The sequence below is a fragment of the Salvia hispanica genome, chromosome 5, assembly GCF_029641045.1.
Source record: "Salvia hispanica isolate PSC_SH4W2 chromosome 5, Shi_PSC_v1, whole genome shotgun sequence".
Lineage (NCBI taxonomy): Eukaryota > Viridiplantae > Streptophyta > Magnoliopsida > Lamiales > Lamiaceae > Salvia > Salvia hispanica.
Window position 1 is genome coordinate 44,393,265 of NC_142696.1, and position 18,783 is coordinate 44,412,047.

Here is an 18,783-nt window from a genome sequence, read left to right on the forward strand (position 1 = left end):
CAATACAAATAGAAAACGATGTTAAAAAACTAATTTCAAGCAAAGCAGAAGATAATGAAAACAGTCCTACGTCCTTCCTATCTGTTAGGTTTCACTCACCAAGCTATGGATAGTCAGGTTCGGGCGAAAACGAAGCCATAGAAGAGAAGCTGATAAACTCAGGGGTATCTATAGACATAGAATGAAAGTCTCTGCTGCCACCATCTCTATCTTGAACATAAGAGCATTCTTCCACCTCTTTGATTGCTTCCAACCGTGCTGTAACTTCCTTCATTCTTGGCCTTCTTTTCCCATTCAAATGAAGACATCTCCGAGCGAGATGAGCTACAGCCATGATTTCACCCCTCTCGCCCTCTTTAAGCACCCTTGCATCAAGAATATCAAACAACACTTCTTTCTCCATCGATTGCAAGAAATGTGTGGCTAAACTCATTCCCTCCTCAGCTCTAATTGCTGTCACAGCTTTTTCGCCGGTTAAAAGTTCAACCATAACCACGCCAAAACTATAGACGTCGCTCTTTTCTGCGAGACTGGAAATACTCTGGATCTAGGTAGCTGAAGGTGCCTAGAACTCGGGTGGTGCAGTGTGTCTGATCAAGAGATACTGATCTTGACGTCCCAAAATCTGAGACTTTAGCGCGATATTTGTCATCTAAGAGTATGTTTTTCGACTTGATATCGCGGTGATAGATAGGAGCTGATGCAGAAGAGTGCAGGTAAGCAAGTGAGCCAGCTACTTCTCTTGCAATTCTCAGTCTCATTTCCCAAGTCAACGGAAAAGGGTTCCATTTGGGATGAACTCATAGACGAGAAGTGGAACTTCAGTCTCGAGACAACATCCTAGTAACTTAACCACATTCCTGTGGTTCACCTGTGATAGAATAACCACTTCATTAATGAAGACTTCAAGGTCGCCTTCATCTACTTTCTTCGATTTCTTGACTGCCACAATCTTACCATCCTTTAACATTCCTTTGTAGACCGTACCTTGGCCACCATGGCCAAGTATACGGTTCTCGTTATAGCGACCAGTAGCCAATGTCAATTCTTTGGAGCTATACAACCTTGTCTTATCAAGGCCATTATCAGTTGCAGAAAGTTGTTGTTCCAGCAACAATCCTCCATTTCTCTTGAAAAACTTGTGTCTCCGGTTGGCCTTGATTCTTCTCCTGATGGCTTTGGTCGACCTCCACGCTACAAGGAGAAGAATTAGAGCACCAAGACTACTGCCAATACTGATGAATGCTACTTTCAGACGAGCTTCATATTTAGCATTCTGATCAATACAACGAAAACTCCCTTGTAGATTGTTACAAGACAATTCTCTACAGTGATTTAGTGTTTCATTCAAGCATTCGTTTACATCAGTACAACGTCCAGGTAGATACGGGTTACCTTCATACCCGTCAGGGCAAGAGCAGTATTTGATTGAAGATGCATAAACAAATCCTTCTTCATAAAGTGCATGCTGATACTCATAATCTACACTATATGATTGTAAAACACTATCAGATGGTGATCTGCATTCATGAGCCCCAAACTTTGAAGGATACATGTTACATTCATCCTCCAAATGTTTACGCAAACAAAACCCATAATTAGTAACATTTCTTATCCCATATTCACCAGGATAAGAGAGGCAATAATCATCAGCATATGTGCAAATACTATCACTAAAACCTTTCAGTTCACCAAATTCCCACTCAAGTACCAGAGGATCATATCCGAATCCTCGGTCTATTGCTTTGAAGCTCTTGTAGTCATTCGCTAACCATATCTTCTCAACTGGGATAACATAACCACAAGAGCTATCATTGCTAGTTTCAGTCATTTTGTACTTATACTCGAGCTCTTGGAATCTTCGCGATGGAAGTGTTATTTGGCAGCAGTTAACGCCATTGCAACTAGTTTCTTTGGAGTTGGCAGCACACATGGATGTACATCCTCCTATAATATTTGTCTCATCAGCTTGCAACCACACTGAATTCTTGCAGCCCAACACGGCCAATTTGTTGAAGCTTGCTGAGATTGTAAAAGGACTTCCTTTGAGGGATGTTGAGAGATGACCCGTAGTCATGTCAGTCGAGCAATTCATAGGTGAAGGCACTGGCTGCTTTACTACAACTGTGCCTAAGATGGAAATATTAACTACTTCAATTTTTATGCTGCTCAAGAATGGTGTTTTGGAGGCATTCGCACTACAGTTGGAACCAACCCCAAATGGATAGGGAATGGTGACATCTCCACACTTTTGATCGCAATTAGGCCAAGACATAGTCAAAGTTACGCCATAGCTTAGCAAGGACAGCACAAGAACTATCATGGACACCTTCATTCTTCCTTCCTTTTTCTTGAACAATAAATTTGCACAAGATGTCAGTCAAATCAATTGCTATAAACTTTAAGAGGTCATAGAATATACATGATACCATATGATTGATGAATGATGATGATCTACCAAATGGGACAAAATATATGAATACTGGTCATGGAAACCATATGAGAAACACTAAGCAAGATGAACATATAAAAAACACAGGGAGAAATAATGAAGCAACATGTGACGATATTCAAGAATCTTGATGGTTTTATGTAGTAGAATACAGGATAATATTTTTATTTACAGTACAACGTATAGTTACATGTCAGTAAGGAAGCATATAAATTTAGTTCAAGAATGTCCAATGTACCCTTTACTGCACCAAAGTGTTTCAAATTTAATTTCCATCAAAGTAATTGAATTGTGTTGTACTCAATATAGTAGTAAGTATATGTTTGATCAGCTTATTTTTCTAACTAAGAGAATCATGCAGTTGTCTTATTTTCCTAGTAAATAACATGTTGGCAACCAACTGCTAATTGTTTCAAATATTTTAGTAATGTGGGATTCTGATAAAAAGATAGAATAATAGTAGCTACATATAAAAACTAATAATGGGAAGGCATTGAGTTATAAGAACATTAATATAGACTAGCTAAAAATTGTTGCTAATCTATAAATAACTATAATTACATATTAATTAAATTAGCATCAATGCATGCTAATTTAACAGGAAAGTTTTCACATACCTGGTTCTTCTGCAGTTATGGTGTGGATAACTTCCAATTGAGAATGATTAAGATGTGGGAAACAATATTGTTAGGTACTTAGGTAGTATAATATATCTTGAGATAAGATTTATTTTACTTTGTTGTGTTGTTTCTTGGTAATTGTTGAGTGGTTAGATGGGCTGGGCTGTCCAATTTTGACACAAACCCATCGCGTGGAATATTTGTTTTTGGGACATGCATGATGCATGTCACACTATAACCTTTTTTTTATTTTTATGATACATTATTGGAAAAAGAAACTTTTGAGGACGGTGAATTGAAGACATATTTTCATACACATAAGCTTGTTTATGTAAAAAATTGTTTGGTGGCGCGACATAACTTAATTCCATCTTTCATTGCAATACTAGTATTTTTTTACTCAAATGAAAAACAAAACCTAATTTGTAGTAGTATATTCTATCTAGATCTATTCGAGATTAATAGATTGTAATATTTGGTGGGTTTCCATGAACTAGTGAACAAAAGTCAATAATTTGAATCCAAAATTTTGGTTTGACTTATGATTTGTTACAGAAACAGTGTAATGCTAGAGTTAAACTAACATTCTTCATGGCTGATGGCTTTATCTCATCAGCCTCAATGACATTGCATTGTTGCTCTTGGACAGTCGACACCATCGTAAGTGGTGTCTGTAGATGGTCATGCACCCTCCAACTCCAACTACAATTGCCTTTGTAAGCAAAAACACTCTGTTCTTGCAGCCCCTCACAACCAAAAAATTCTAGTGTGCTGCGATGGAAAATAGATTTCTAGAGGGGGAGAGGCTCTATTGGTGTTACTATCACTATATATAAAAAAACAAGACTTTGAAATATGCTTTCTATGATGCAATCGTGATAATTGAAATGTACAACTTCTAATAACACAATCCATAACACCTTTAGTTGACCGTCTCCTTAGAAAATGGAGTATCAGTCATTGTCAAGGATTAACAATAGTTATTTTTAACAACGAAAATATCATGAAACTTCCAAACATACAAAAATATTGACGCAGTATCAACAACGAAAATATTGTCCAAACATACCATTATATTCATGAAACTTCCAAGGTTTTTCCAAAACCTGATAAGTCACAATAATGAACTAACTTATAATATACGGAATATATGTATGTATATGAGAATGATTTAATGAGAATGCTAAATATTCGTGAGAAATGAGAAATATGCGTAAGCATGAATTACGATTTACGTTGTATAAACACATATAATCCATGAATAATAAACGATCGAATAAGCATCTGAGTTAAAATTCCATTTATAGCTAATTATTGGTTCATCTCTTATTTATGGAATTTATATGTTTGTGCATGTGTAATTCATATTTTATCACTTTTTCTCATCCTACCAATGCACCAATTTTCCTAATTATATATGAATGGCGGAAGTTTCCCTAAACTCTGTTTTGAAAAGTAAGACCTTGGAATGAGTCAGACTTTGATTAGTACAAATATGGACTCAATATCTACTTATCATAACCAGCCTCAACTCTACACTATCAAACATTTTCCAATCATAAAGAAGCTGTAACCCTGAGAAGCAGCACTTCTGATTGATCAGCAAATTTATCACGAGAGGTATATACAATTAAGCATTCTTTCTAATCATGTCACAGTTAAACTTAAACTACTGAAAACTCTTTCATCCCTCTGCAGATTGTTTCCTTAAAAACACTGATGTTTCCCTCAATCCTCGTGTTCATTTCTTTCCTATGTCTAACAACAACAAAGTCCCAAGAAATATCTTGGACTATCAACAAACACTGTCAGAATAAGTGCGGTAACGTCACCATACCTTACCCTTTCGGAGTTGGCCCAGGATGCAGTTTCAACGCCTCCTTCGCCATCACCTGCAACACCACCAACACCACCACCACTCGTGAAAGGCCATTCCTGAGCAGCATCAACCTCGAAGTATTGAACATTTCTGTGCACGGCGTAGTCATTGTAAACCAGCCCGTCTCACCTGTGAATTGCTCAGCTAACCGGAGATCAGGATCCATGCCCATGTCCCTCCGAGGCAGTCCATTCACAATCTCACCACGCTACAACACGCTGGCTGTGCTAGGCTGCACTAACGCCGTGTGGATTACTAATTCTAGTGGGAGTGGCACCGCTACAGTTGGAGGATGCATGTCCATCTGTGAAGCCAACAGCAACAGCAGCAGCTGCGACGGCCTCAACTGCTGCAAGGCCACAATCCCAGCCGGGCTTAAGAGCTTCCAGTTTAGCTACAGAAGCATACAAAGCAGCAGCAGCAACGATGAATTCTGTGGCTACGCCTTCCCTGTAGACCAGAAATGGTTCCGGCAAGACTACACAAGATACAGAGGCCTTCAGATCAACCAGTCCTACCCATATGATCAAAATTTTGTGTCTGCACCACTTGTGCTCGAGTGGGAACTCGACATCCCAACCATCGACCACAGCCTTGTTTTCTGCAAACTTGCTGCTAACTACCGGTACCCTTCAAACAGTGACGAATACACCGATCCTTCAACATCATTTTATCTTTTAAACTATTATAACGAATACGAATATGTATCCTCCACCAAATACTGCTCTTGCCCAGATGGATACCAAGGCAATCCTTATGTATTCCAAGGTTGTATTGACATTGACGAATGCGCCCTTAACGAAAGGAGAACATACGTCATCTGTGATGACGCTGGAGTCTGCAATAATGTAACCAGGAATTACTACTGCGGCACAGGGACTTGCATCAACAGAATTGGGAGCTATACTTGTCGCTATGCAAACAACGATGCTAGCACCAAACGTAAAATTGCCTTCATCACCATCGGTGCCGTGCTGGGCGGCCTGCTTCTGGCCTTCGCGGGCTGGAAAGCCGCAAGGGCCATCAGGAAGAAAATCAAGGATAAGAGGAGGCAGGAATTCTTCAAGCGCAACGGCGGCTTGTTATTACAGCAGCAGCTTTCCTCAACCGACAACAGCCTCGACAAAACCAAGGTGTTTACCTACAAGGAGCTGGCTAAAGCCACTGATAACTACAACGAGAATCGCGTCCTTGGCCGTGGCGGCCAAGGCACGGTCTACAAAGGAATGCTGATGGATGGCAAGATTGTCGCCGTCAAGAAATCCAAGATGGTGGAAGAAGGCGATCTGCAGGATTTCATCAACGAGATTGTGATTCTCTCCCAGATCAATCACAGGAATGTGGTCAAATTGCTGGGGTGTTGTCTAGAGACCGAAGTTCCTCTCCTCGTCTACGAGTTCATCAACAATGGCACACTTTTCGGGCACATCCACGATCCGAGCGAGGATTTCCCCCTTTCCTGGGAATTCCGCCTCCGAATCGGGAGAGAAGTCGCCGGAGCTATTGCCTACCTTCATTCCGCTGCTTCTGCGCCTATCTATCATCGCGATATCAAATCAACAAATATTTTGTTAGATGATAAATACAGAGCTAAGGTTTCGGATTTTGGAGCTTCACGAACAATATCCATTGACCAAACTCACGTCACCACACGAGTGCTGGGGACGTTCGGGTATTTAGATCCAGAGTATTTCCAGTCGAGTCAGTACACAGAGAAGAGCGACGTGTACAGCTTTGGAGTGGTTATGGTTGAGCTTCTCACCGGAGAGAAGGCGATATCTTCGATCAGAGCGGAGGCAGGGAGGAGTTTGGCGACGCAGTTTTTGGATCTGATGGAGGAGGATCAAGTGTTTGATATTATTGATGAGAGGGTGGTGAGAGAGGGGAAGAGAGAGGAAATCATGGCTGTGGCTCAGCTTGCGAAGAGATGTTTGCATTTGAATGGGAAGAGAAGGCCGACGATGTATGAGGTGGCGGCGGAATTGGAAGGTATTCGGATGGTGAAATTGAGAGAGGAAACGGAATTGCAGCAAAATGAAGATTGTGGAAAAGAGAGTGAAGCGATTGAGGTTGATGAAATGTATGAAGACTTCTCTTCCATCCCCGGAAGCATGCGCTTTGATTCCAGCTCCATCACCGTGGATGATGATGACCGGCGATTGCTAGGTTCATGATTGCTTATATTGTAGTGGAGTAGTATTTGTAATATGTTTATTGGATGATGACCGGCGATTGCTAGGTTCATGATTGCATTGAATACTGAGATTGACAAATTCCGATCAGATGGGAGATTTTGGGCTTCCGTAATTTAGCTATTTGAATAATAATGTAATGTACATCCGGATCCCTACCTATGTCTCTGGAAGGAAGCCCATTCGCAATCTCGCCACACCACAACTCCCTGGCCATGCTAGGCTGCGGTAACTCAGTGTGGCTGATGGCCAACGAGACGACCATAGCTGGAGGATGCGCGACCCTCTGCGACGGCCTCAACTGCTGCAAGGCCCCAATTCCAACACCAGTGCACCACTACAAACTTTCCAATTTACTTACAAAAGCAGTAACAAGGACAGGATCGGGTCGTGTGGGTACGTCTTCCCTGTCAACAAGAAATGGCTCGACCAAGACAGCAAAGCCTTTCACACCAACCCATACGATCAAGAACTCGTGTATGCTCCACTCGTACTCGAGTGGGAACTCGACCAACCAAATATCAACATGCTTGCTATATGCAACCGCGCTGCTAACTACCGTTCTTTTTCAAGCAGCGACGCCTACATTGATCCTTCAACGCTGTTATATCGTATGAATCACTACAACCAACGAGAACACGTATACGTGCCCTCAACCGGGTATTGCACTTGCCAGTCCGGGTTCCAAAGCAATCTGTGCGTAAGACGAAGGGTTTGCTGACATAGACGAGTGTGCCTCCCATACAACGGTGACATTTCTCGTCTGCACGAGGGAAGGAGACTGCGTACTGCGAACAGAACAATTGATTTCCAATGCAGGTTGGGGACTTGTATTAACGAGGTTGGAGGTTTTAGTGAGGGTTACTCAAAAACCAAAATCACGTTCTATTTTTTGCCAAAAATAAAATTGACTCAAAATTATCTTGGAAATTTTAAAATAGTAAAATGATTCAATTAAGAGCATCCACAATGGCTTTAGGCCAGCCACAGGCTAGACACTCTCTCTCCCTGCCACGTCATCAGCGCTAAATATCCACCTGCCACATTATCATTTTAATCAAATAGGCTAGTCACAGGCTAGCTTAGCCGCAATAAAAATAATTTAAAAACAACTACATTTATGGAATTAAATTTACGATAAATTATGGAATTAAATTTACGAGACATATACGGGAAAATTCATTAATTTCATTTTTTTAATAAGTACATTCATTAAAAAAAATTACATAATAAAGAAAAAAACTATCGTCGTGCAGTCTTCCGTGCCCACAACTCTTTAATTAAATCCTTTTGGAGTTGAATGTGAGCATCAACTTGGCGCATGTCGGCATGTGCTACGCCGTGGCTTAGACCGGCTGTATTTGTATTGTCATTGGCCCAATTAGTCAGTTGTACGCCTTCGTTTTCGACGATCATATTGTGCATGATAATGCGGGCGTACATTATATCAGCAATGCATTTGACATCCCACAAACGTGTTGGACCCTTAATGCCGCCCATCGAGACTGGAGCACACCAAATGCGCGCTCCACGTTCTTGCGCGCCGACTCCTGCCATTCCGCAAAGTAAGCCTTCCTGTCATCATTTGCGTGTCTGATCGTCTTCACAAAGACAGGCCACCTAGGGTATATCCCATCCGCCAAGTAGTAGCCCATATCATACCGATTGCCGTTGGCCACAAATGAGACGGCCGGACCGATGCCCTAACACTTCTCGTTGAAGAGGGGCGACGAGTTGAGGTCGTTGTTCGACCCGACTATCCCAAAATACGCATGCCAGATCCACAACCGGTAATCAGCTACGGCCTCGAGGATCATCGTGTGATTCTTTCCCTTGTAGCCGGTCGTGTAGACCCCCTTCCAGGCAGTTGGACAGTTCTTTCACTCCCAATGCATACAATCTATGCTGTTTAACATCTTGGGAAACCCATGCTGCTCCCCATGCATCTGCATCAGATCCTGACAATCTTGGGGGTAGGGCTTCGAAGGTACTGATCACGGAAAATTGTAATCACTCCCTGAGAGAAAAACTTCAGACATTCCAGAGTAGTCGTCTCACCGATGTGGAGGTACTCATCCCACATGTCTGTCGCGCCTCCGTAGGCCAACTGCCTGATTGCCCCTGTGCACTTTTAAATAAGGGTGTGGCCGGGTCTGCTAGCCGCATCGTGCCTGAAGCGGAAGCACATATATCGACGCTCCAAAGCGTCAACGATACGCATAAACAACTTCCTGCGCATTCTAAAACGCCGCCTGAACATGTTTGCGTTAAACCGCGGGTCCGGAGCGAAGTAGTCGTAATATAGCCGCTGATGTGCAGCTACGTGATCCCGATCAATCACTGTTCGGCGGTGGACAACGGGTCGAGGGCGAGGTACCGCCTGGTGTTCGACCCTTTGCATGTACCGCTCTATCTCGCGGTTCATGTAGGCCTCCATAGCCTCGTTCATCCGCCGTTCGTACTCCTCAGCATCCCCACCACTACCACCACTGCTACCACCCGCGTTACTCATCAGTCGATGTTGCTCTTGTACAAAAATTTAGAGAGACAGAAAACTCATTAAAACAAGTGGTGCAAATGAAAATGAAACTAAAATCGCGTATATATAGTGTTTCAAAAAAATTCAAAAATAAAAAATAAAAAATTGCGTTGGCCGATCGCTCGCCGATCGGCACGCCACAATGGCGGCCAGCGCATCGGCCAGCGCCTGGAAATAGGCGTGCGCTCGCCTGTTTTTTCGCCGAAATGCCGCTGGCCGGTTCCAATGGTTCGGCTAGCCGACCGGCTAGCGACGCGAATTGGCTAGCCAGTGCGCTAGCCGCCATTGTGGATGTTCTAACGAGAAACATTGAGGATCTAATAGATTGATTTTATTTTATTTTTCCAGAAATTTTTTTAGTAGAATTGTCGTATTTTAATATACTTATTTACCAATAAAAAAATATGGAAATTTGTTACTCTAATGACTCAAAGGTGCACGTGCGCCTCACTCAAATTAACCAATTGAAACTCTATTCATATCAGCTACACTTCCAAAATCGCTCCTCGCGTTCGGTGATAAATTCCGGCCATATCTCCTCAACTCCGACCAATCCCCGCCGGAGTTGTTGTATCCTCAGCTACGACGTCGTTTGAATTCACTTTCCTATTTGCATGAGCCTCCTTCCTCTCCACTTTCCCCCTCTCCATTTGCACTCCAAAACCCTAATACCTCACACCGCCGACCCTCCGCCGGCGCGATTACTCTTCAGAATGAAGGACCGACCGCCGTCTGCTTACGGCGGGATCTACGTGCCTCCGCACCACCGCTTCCCATCTTCGAACACCGCCGCAACCGCATCCGCCCCGAATGATTCGAAGCCTATGAATGTGACTACTCAATGTGATGCTGAGAAACGAGAGTCGTTTAATAGTGTAAGAGTTACTAGTAATGGCAACAGTGAAGCCGCAAAATCTTATCCCTACTTGCCACCTCATCACTATCAGAAGCAAGTTCAGCAGCAGAAGGAAAAGTCAGGCCGCGAGGAGGTGGCTCAGCAAGTTTCTGATCGCCCAGTCGTGTTTTCAGCACAAGCTGTATGCTAATTTTATTTATTTATTAGTATTATTATGTGAATTTTACTTGTTTGCCTAATTTGTTTGTGTAAAATGGATTTGTATCGCAGCGTACATCTTACATATGCTTAGTTAGGGTTGATCACGATCGATGCCAATCGTGGTTTCCTTTAATATATGATACGGAATAATGAAATATGTTCATTGTTCATTGCGAACACATTTTAGCTTTGAATCGTACCATTGGCTTCGAACTTGGATGACCTCTCACTATTTTTTGAAGCTAAATTTGTCTTTGGACCTACATGCTTTAGGCATGCTGCATTTGTGCTCTGCTGGTGTCTCATGTAACAAATTTATCTACTACAGTAGTTTTTTTTTAACTTTCTTTAATTTCAGGGTTCTTTATCCTCAGAGAATGCTAATACATGGGAATGGAGGTTGAATGCCCTGTTACATGATAAGGATAAGCAAGAGGTAGTGTCAAGAGAGAAAAAAGATAGAAGAGATTTTGATCAAATAGCAGCTGTAGCTAGCAGAATGGGCTTATATAGGTATCTTATCTGTCTCTTCTATTGCACTCCTTTGTTTTTTAACTTTTTGAGTTTTTAACTTTTAAACATGTACTCTACAGCCACCTCTATACGAAGGTAGTTGTTGTCAGTAAATTCCCATTGCCGCACTATCGGTTTGATCTTGATGACAAACGTCCCCAGAGAGAGGTACTTGCTAGCTTTTGATCTTTCACCTGTTGTTTATTTGGTTCTGCTTTCCTAGTCGTTTTTCTGAGTTATTTTGATGACCTATGCATGAGTGGTTTCTTTTGCATTCTTGTCATGCTATGAGGCTTTATTAACTCTGTGATAAATTAAATAATAGCATTCTTTCAACAATTATCTCCCAATCCTAGGTCCTAAATAGTACTCCCTCCGTTTCCTAAAAATAGAAATGCTTTCCTTTTTGGGCAATTTCCTAAAAATATAAACACTCCATTTTAGGAAAGTTCTTTCTCTCTATGAGGTGGAGCCCATTTTCCACTAACACACTTTTTCTTTCTATCTCTCTCTTACTCTACCAATTTTGCATTCAAATCCATGTCGTTCCAAAAGTTCCTATTTTTAGGAAACGGAGGGAGTATTAGAATAATAAAAAAACTTGTTAAGAAAAAGAAATGAGATTCAGAAAGTCTGAGCATTTGTGTGCACTCCAATGGAAGTCTCTGTTTAAATGCTCCATTTTTGTGGGACAATCAGGTAATCGTGGCTCCTGGTCTGCAAAAGCGTGTGGATGCTTATCTTGTCAATTACATTTCTGGAAAGCGTAAGAGCGTGGATGCTATGTCAAGATCAAGTAGTAGTAATGGTAGCATTGCTACCGATGACAGCCTTTTTGAGCAACCAGAGCCACTTCCACATAGCAACACTGCCATGGAGAAAATTTTCTGGAGAAGAAGTATGGAGATGTATGAGAAACAACGCAACTGGCAGGTTCAGTTATCTGATTTCTAGTCTCATTAATTGCCTACGAATCGAAACACTGATTTATCCCATAATAAACCTCTTAAGATGTTTTGATTTCTTGACCTGAATTATAATTTATCATCAAATTTCTCCCATTAACGCTCTGTTTATCGTGGTTACTCGAGTGTAATTGGTAGGCACAACCACTGTATCATAGTTTCATTTGTTACAGGAATCTCCTGAAGGAAGAAATATGATGGAGTTCCGTAAAAGTCTCCCTGTTTACAAGGAGAAAGATTCTATGTTAAGTGCCATTTCACTGAACCAGGTATTTCATGATTGGCGTGATTCCAGTGTTAGTTTTTATTACTTGAATTAGCATGGTTTCAAACCAATTGCTTTATTTTTTTAAATTATGAATTTTCATTCTGACGCTTTTCTGTAGCCTGTTACGTAATTTAATATTTGGCCAATGAATTTAGCTTAGGTCCTTTGCTGTTGCTGCGGTTTGTATTTCTATGTTTTCTTGATCGTTATCTGTATAATCCTCTAAATGCATCACAATTGAGAATAAGAAGTGAATTTCTTGCATGTCTTTTTCTGATCTCTTAAATTTGAAATACTATCAATTAAGAGGTTATGGAGAGAGTTATATTTTTTACTATCAGAAAGGATCCATTTACTTCGTAGCTGTCTTTATTTCCCATTCTCATCTATGATGGATTCTTCTTGTCCAGTGCCTTGATGCATTATGCATGGGTGGTTTATGAATTCTATTTACATAGAATTATTCAACTGCAAAAGCTTTATGGCTTTGTCTTGAACTCACATTACTGATGATTTCTAATATCATTATATAAGTTTTGGTTATTATAATTATGAATGACAATTTGGAGCTTTTTAGGTTGTCCTCATATCTGGTGAAACTGGTTGTGGTAAGACCACCCAAATTCCCCAATTGATTTTGGAATCTGAGATAGACTCTCTGCGTGGGGGCATGTGCAATATTATATGTACCCAACCTCGAAAGATATCTGCCATGTCTGTATCTGAGAGGATTGCAACAGAGAGAGGGGAGAAATTGGGGGAAACAGTGAGTCTCTTATTCTCATTATTACCTGTACAGGTGACTTTTTGGCTGTATGAATCCTGTATAAGCATAACTACATGTTCCTACTCTTGGTATCTCACTCCAGATTGGATATAAAGTTCGGCTAGAGGGTATGAAAGGAAGGGATACCCACCTCCTCTTTTGCACAACTGGCATCTTGTTGCGCAGATTATCACTCGATAGAAGCTTAAAGACCGTAACACATATTATTGTTGATGAAATTCACGAACGTGGGATTAATGAAGGTATTTGTTCTTTACCTGCTTTGTAAAAGTTAAGCTGGGTTTAGTGTCATTCTTAACTCTTTATGTTTTGTGACAGATTTTCTGCTTATTGTTTTGAAAGATCTTCTTCCTCGTCGACCGGACCTAAGGCTTGTCTTGATGAGTGCAACCTTAGATGAAAAACTCTTCTCATCATACTTTAGTGGGGCTCCAAGGCTCCATATTCCTGTTAGTCTTTGGTTTAACTGTATGCTATCATCTCATTTGTAGACTAATAAATAATTACTTATTTTCTACGATTGATTTAGGCTAAATTTGTATGATTATTAACATATTTCAAGGTTCAGAGTTTTTCACAGTGGATTTACTTAGACATACAAAATAATGAAGGGGCCCTAATTCATTTATGTTGTTACTGTTAGGGATTTACTTATCCAGTTCAGACCTATTTCCTAGAAAGTATTCTGGAGATAACAGGATACAAGTTGACGCCTCATAATCAAATAGATGAATATGGTATGGACAAGGCATGGAAAATGAGCAAACAAGTACCTAGAAAGAGAAAGAGCCAAATTGCTTCGGCAGTTGAGGTGATCTGCGTTGTTGTTTACTCTGGTGAAATTATGGTTTATGTCCTTGTGGGGTGTAAGCAATATATCTGTGAAACTGAATCAGGATACACTTAGTGATGCTGAATTCAAGGACTATAGTGCTCAGACAAGGGAGTCTCTGTCTTGCTGGAATCCAGATTGTCTTGGTTTCAACCTTATAGAATATCTTCTGTGCACGATATGTGAAAACGAAAGACCAGGTTCTGTTTTAGTGTTTATGACTGGGTGGGATGACATAACAGCTCTGAAGGACAAGCTTCAAGCTCATCCTGTTGTAGGAGATGCAAATCGGGTTTTGTTACTGGCGTGCCATGGTTCTATGGGCAGTGCAGAACAGGTTATTTGAACATTACTTGTTAAATGTATCTGCTGTCTTTTGAATTCTTACTGAGTTGATTAGTTGTGCTGTGTGCCATATATATCAGTTTGTTTGTTACATGAACATTTTTCCTTTCTTTCCTTCCTCTAACAAGCCCATATTTTTGCTAAAGATTAATTATTGCATGTATAATTAATCAGTTTGTATGCTAGATCACTAGACATTTTGTGGTTTGGCCATTTCCTTGCTGTTTCAGTTATGCAGGTCCTCAGGATAAAAAAGGAAATGTTGAAATGAGTGTCATTAAAGTTTTCCCTTTAACATTCTTCCTGATTGTCCATTGCCTATCGTCTATCGTCATATAATCTGATAACTACCCAGTAACCTTTCCCAGCATTCAGTTGCTCAATGACACGATTGCGTGAAGTGTGCCCTTTTAGCTTGTAATTCCATGTAACAATTAAATTATTTTCTTGTTTAAATCAAAATAGGTCCTTATTTTTAGCAGTAAAATTTCATTTTGTTTCCAGACCATGATATATATGAGTTACCTGTTCTTGTGCTATAATGTATGCAATTAAGGGTATAAAATTTTACGTTAGCATACTCTTTTTAAATATATTTTTTTACCTTGAACATTGCAGAAATTGATTTTTGACAGACCCCAAGATGGAATAAGAAAGGTTGTTCTAGCCACAAATATTGCTGAGACTAGTATCACTATTGATGATGTAGTTTTTGTTATTGATTGCGGGAAGGCAAAAGAGGCATCATATGATGCGCTAAACAACACTTCTTGTTTGCTTCCTTCCTGGATCTCAAAGGTTTCAGCCAAGCAAGTATGTAACAGCCAGCTTATTTTCTGTTGTCAGCCATTGGCACCAATAAGTTCTTGGTCCTTTAACTATGTGTAATATTATCATGCTCTTTGTTTACCACAATCTAACCATAGATCATATTAAGCTAATAGAGAACATTGCTAGTGCAGACAGTTCTGAGATAAATACTTTTTGGGATTGGTTTTTGAATGCTGTTTAACTAAACCAAAAATAAGAATGAAAAGAGAGTGGTGGCTAAGGGGATATAGATGAACTTCAACTTTACCTAAAAAGCTTTGCATGGTTTTTAAGCACGCTAAGGTTATATTTTCCTAGGAGATTCTAGTGATAGAACTTTCAGCATTCACTTGGGTTGCTTTTTATTTCCTCTAATAATTTTCTGTTTCCCCCTTTCCTCTTTCGGTGTTTTAAATAGAGAAGAGGAAGAGCTGGTCGTGTTCAGCCAGGAGAATGCTACCATCTTTATCCAAAATGTGTATTTGATGGTTTTGCTGAATATCAATTACCAGAGATTCTGAGAACTCCACTGCAATCCCTTTGTTTACAAATCAAGAGTCTAAAGCTTGGGGGTATCTCTGAGTTCTTATCTAGGGCATTGCAGTCACCTGAATATCTTGCGGTAATGCTCACATGTTAGCTGGAACATGTTTTCATAGCAGTTGGCACTATTCACAAATGCATTTCCATCAAATTCCGAGCTTTAATGTTGTCATGACTTTTTACTTGTTTCATGTGTCTACCTCTTATAACTTCTATCTTTTATTGTTAGGTTCAAAACGCTATAGAATACCTAAAGATTATTGGGGCTTTAGATGAGAGTGAGAATTTAACTGTTTTGGGTAAGTTAAACAAGCAATTTACTTATTCGTCCATTTTAAGGTTATGTGATGATGCACTTCCGTTCATGAATCTACCTCATCTGTTTTGTAGGTCGCTACTTGACAATGCTTCCCATGGAGCCCAAACTTGGGAAAATGCTTATATTAGGTGTCATTTTTAATTGCTTGGATCCCATATTAAGTGTTGTTGCTGGTCTAAGTGTCCGTGATCCTTTCTTAGCTCCATTGGATAAGAAAGATGTAAGAGACATTCATAGATCAACTATTGCTCTTTAAAAGGACATGTTTTAAACATAGGGCTTAGAGGGCCCTGGTAATAGCACTTCTGTTTTTATTGGTCATACTTGGGGCTATAGTCAAATCCAAATGTGCTCTAATTCCTTATTCATTAGGGTTGTCAAATAATCTTATAATTTGTTTGCATGTCATTTACCAATGAACATGGAAAGTATTTGTCTGAGGCATAAAGCTGACACAGAACTAACAGCTCATAACATTTTTTCCCTTTATTTGTTATAGCTGGCAGAGGCGGCAAAAGCTCAATTTTCACATGACTTCAGCGACCATCTTGCTCTTGTCCGAGCATATGAAGGTTGGAAAGTTGCTGATAAAGAACTCAATGCTTATGAATATTGTTGGAAAAACTTTCTGTCTGCACAATCAATGAAAGCTATTGATTCCCTTCGTACGGAGTTCTACTCTTTGCTGATGGACGCAGGACTTGTGGATAGCAACCCAATTACTTATAATGTCTGGAGCTATGATGAGAATCTACTCCGTGCAGTTATTTGTTATGGCTTGTATCCAGGAATTTGTTCTGTTGTGGTAAGCATGATTTTCGATCTTACAAAGATGTTATTGTTGATAACATGGTTGCGTTTTATTTATTAAGCGTATTTATTATATAATCCATAGAATCAGCTGACTATTACTCGCTGATTTTTTTTTAAAATTATATGATTTGAACTCACTGACAGCACAATGAAAGATCATTCTCTCTCAAAACAATGGAAGATGGGAATGTGCTTTTGTACTCTGTAAGTTTTTAGCTAGCTTGATGTCTTAAATTGCGTTGATGCTTAGGATTTATAGACTAATAAAGAGTCCTTTGGTTCCTTCCAAATTGGCTCAGAACTCTGTGAACGCACGTAACTCAAGAATACCATACCCATGGTTTGTTTTCAATGAAAAGATCAAGGTGAATTCTGTGTTTCTGCGTGATTCAACAGCTGTATCTGATTCCATGATTCTGTTATTTGGTGGAAACATCTTGAGAGGTGACACGGTAAATTTCTCAAACTTCATATACATTGTGATCACGATGATGGCATCTTGATCATGAAAATATATGCCGATGAGAATAATTTGAGTTCACAGGATGGCCACTTAAAAATGTTGGGTGGATACTTGGAATTCTTTATGGATCCTGCTCTGGCAAAAATGTACGAGAGTTTGAAGCTGGAGCTTGACGAATTAATTCAGACGAAAGTGAGTGAAAAGAGTTAAACTATCTATTTTATGTATATCATAAGTGTTTTTCCTGTGTTTTTTTGTCAAGCTAAACTGCTTTTTCTTGTATATTTTGTGGATGTTTAAACTAAAATCTGGGTTGCTTGTTTCGTGTGTTAATTCATTAATTATCTATACTGTTTTGCAGCTTCTAAACCCCACGATGGACATACACTCGTATCACGAACTCATCTCTGCCATCCGTCTGCTGATCTCGGAAGATCGTTGTGGTGGCAGATTTGTGTTTAACCATCAGTTGCTGCTGCCTTCGAATCCACCCCTTTCAGCAATGACAGAAGCACAAAAATCAGCTTCAATACACAACACAGAAAGTGGTCCTGGTGGCGATAACTCTAAGAGCCAGCTACAGACGTTGCTGACACGTGCAGGCTATGCCGCACCCAGCTACAAAACTAAGCAACAAAAGAACAGCCAATTTCAGTCGACAGTTGCATTTAACGGCATGGAGATAATGGGGAAGCCTTGCAACAACAAGAAGCTGGCTGAGAAAGACGCAGCAGCTGAGGCTCTGCAGTATCTGCTTGGAGGGAACGGATCATGTCGTGACCGTCTCGACCTCGTGTCGATAATGTTGAAAAGAAGCAAGAAAGATCACAAGTAGTTTTGCATATATTGTGGCATCCTGCAGGCGGCAAGGTATCACAGATAGTTCCCACCGTCCTAGCTAGATATGCTTTACTGCAATGCGAATTCCCAAGGTGGTCGTTCAGCATTGGAGTCCAATGCTGAACCATCAACCAAGAAAGTTGCAGGTTCGAGATGAAGTATTTTGCTGTCTTCTACGATCGAAACCTAAATCTTGTGCAGAGGCTGCTATGTACTGTCTAATGTTGTGGGTGTTGGTACAACTGTGGTTTGCTGCATCTACTCAACTGAGGACCAATGGTTTTTGACCGATGAAGTCTAGGATCCTGTTGGACTCGGAAATGAACGCGACGTTTTGCCTCTAGTCAAGAAATGGTAGATACTTTTAATCCCCTTGATCCCTCCCTTTTTGTATACTAGTAAATTTTAATGGTCGATTGTATTTTTTGCTTCATCAAACAATCAACCGCTTGTATATGAGTACTTACAACATGATTTTCCCATTTCTTCTATCAACTTGTCCTTTATGGTTGAGCTTGTTGAATGAAATTCGGTTATTTTGTCACA

General features: G+C 40.3%; 1 protein-coding gene and 2 pseudogenes across 2 annotated transcripts; 2 read left to right on the top strand and 1 right to left on the bottom strand.

Annotated features, from left to right (window-relative positions):
- Positions 1-91: 91 nt before the first annotated feature.
- Positions 92-2,338, bottom strand: LOC125186567 (wall-associated receptor kinase-like 2 pseudogene; annotated as a pseudogene).
- Positions 2,339-4,582: 2,244 nt separating this feature from the next.
- Positions 4,583-7,233, top strand: LOC125188147 (wall-associated receptor kinase-like 6 pseudogene; annotated as a pseudogene). Its single transcript, XR_016130904.1, has 2 exons — positions 4,583-4,692; positions 4,771-7,233. The product of XR_016130904.1 is annotated as a wall-associated receptor kinase-like 6 pseudogene (transcript).
- Positions 7,234-10,132: 2,899 nt separating this feature from the next.
- On the top strand, positions 10,133-18,750 carry LOC125188146 (DEA(D/H)-box RNA helicase family protein). The gene is made up of 19 exons (XM_048084890.2): positions 10,133-10,719; positions 11,098-11,252; positions 11,333-11,420; positions 11,952-12,185; positions 12,391-12,486; positions 13,063-13,251; positions 13,355-13,514; positions 13,591-13,721; positions 13,916-14,083; positions 14,169-14,441; positions 15,068-15,262; positions 15,678-15,881; positions 16,032-16,101; positions 16,193-16,341; positions 16,621-16,926; positions 17,079-17,138; positions 17,234-17,386; positions 17,479-17,589; positions 17,759-18,750. The coding sequence occupies exons 1-19, from the start codon at positions 10,297-10,299 to the stop codon at positions 18,230-18,232; spliced, it is 3,639 nt and encodes a 1,212-aa protein (XP_047940847.1). The 5' UTR covers positions 10,133-10,296; the 3' UTR covers positions 18,233-18,750.
- The last annotated feature ends 33 nt before the right edge of the window (positions 18,751-18,783 follow it).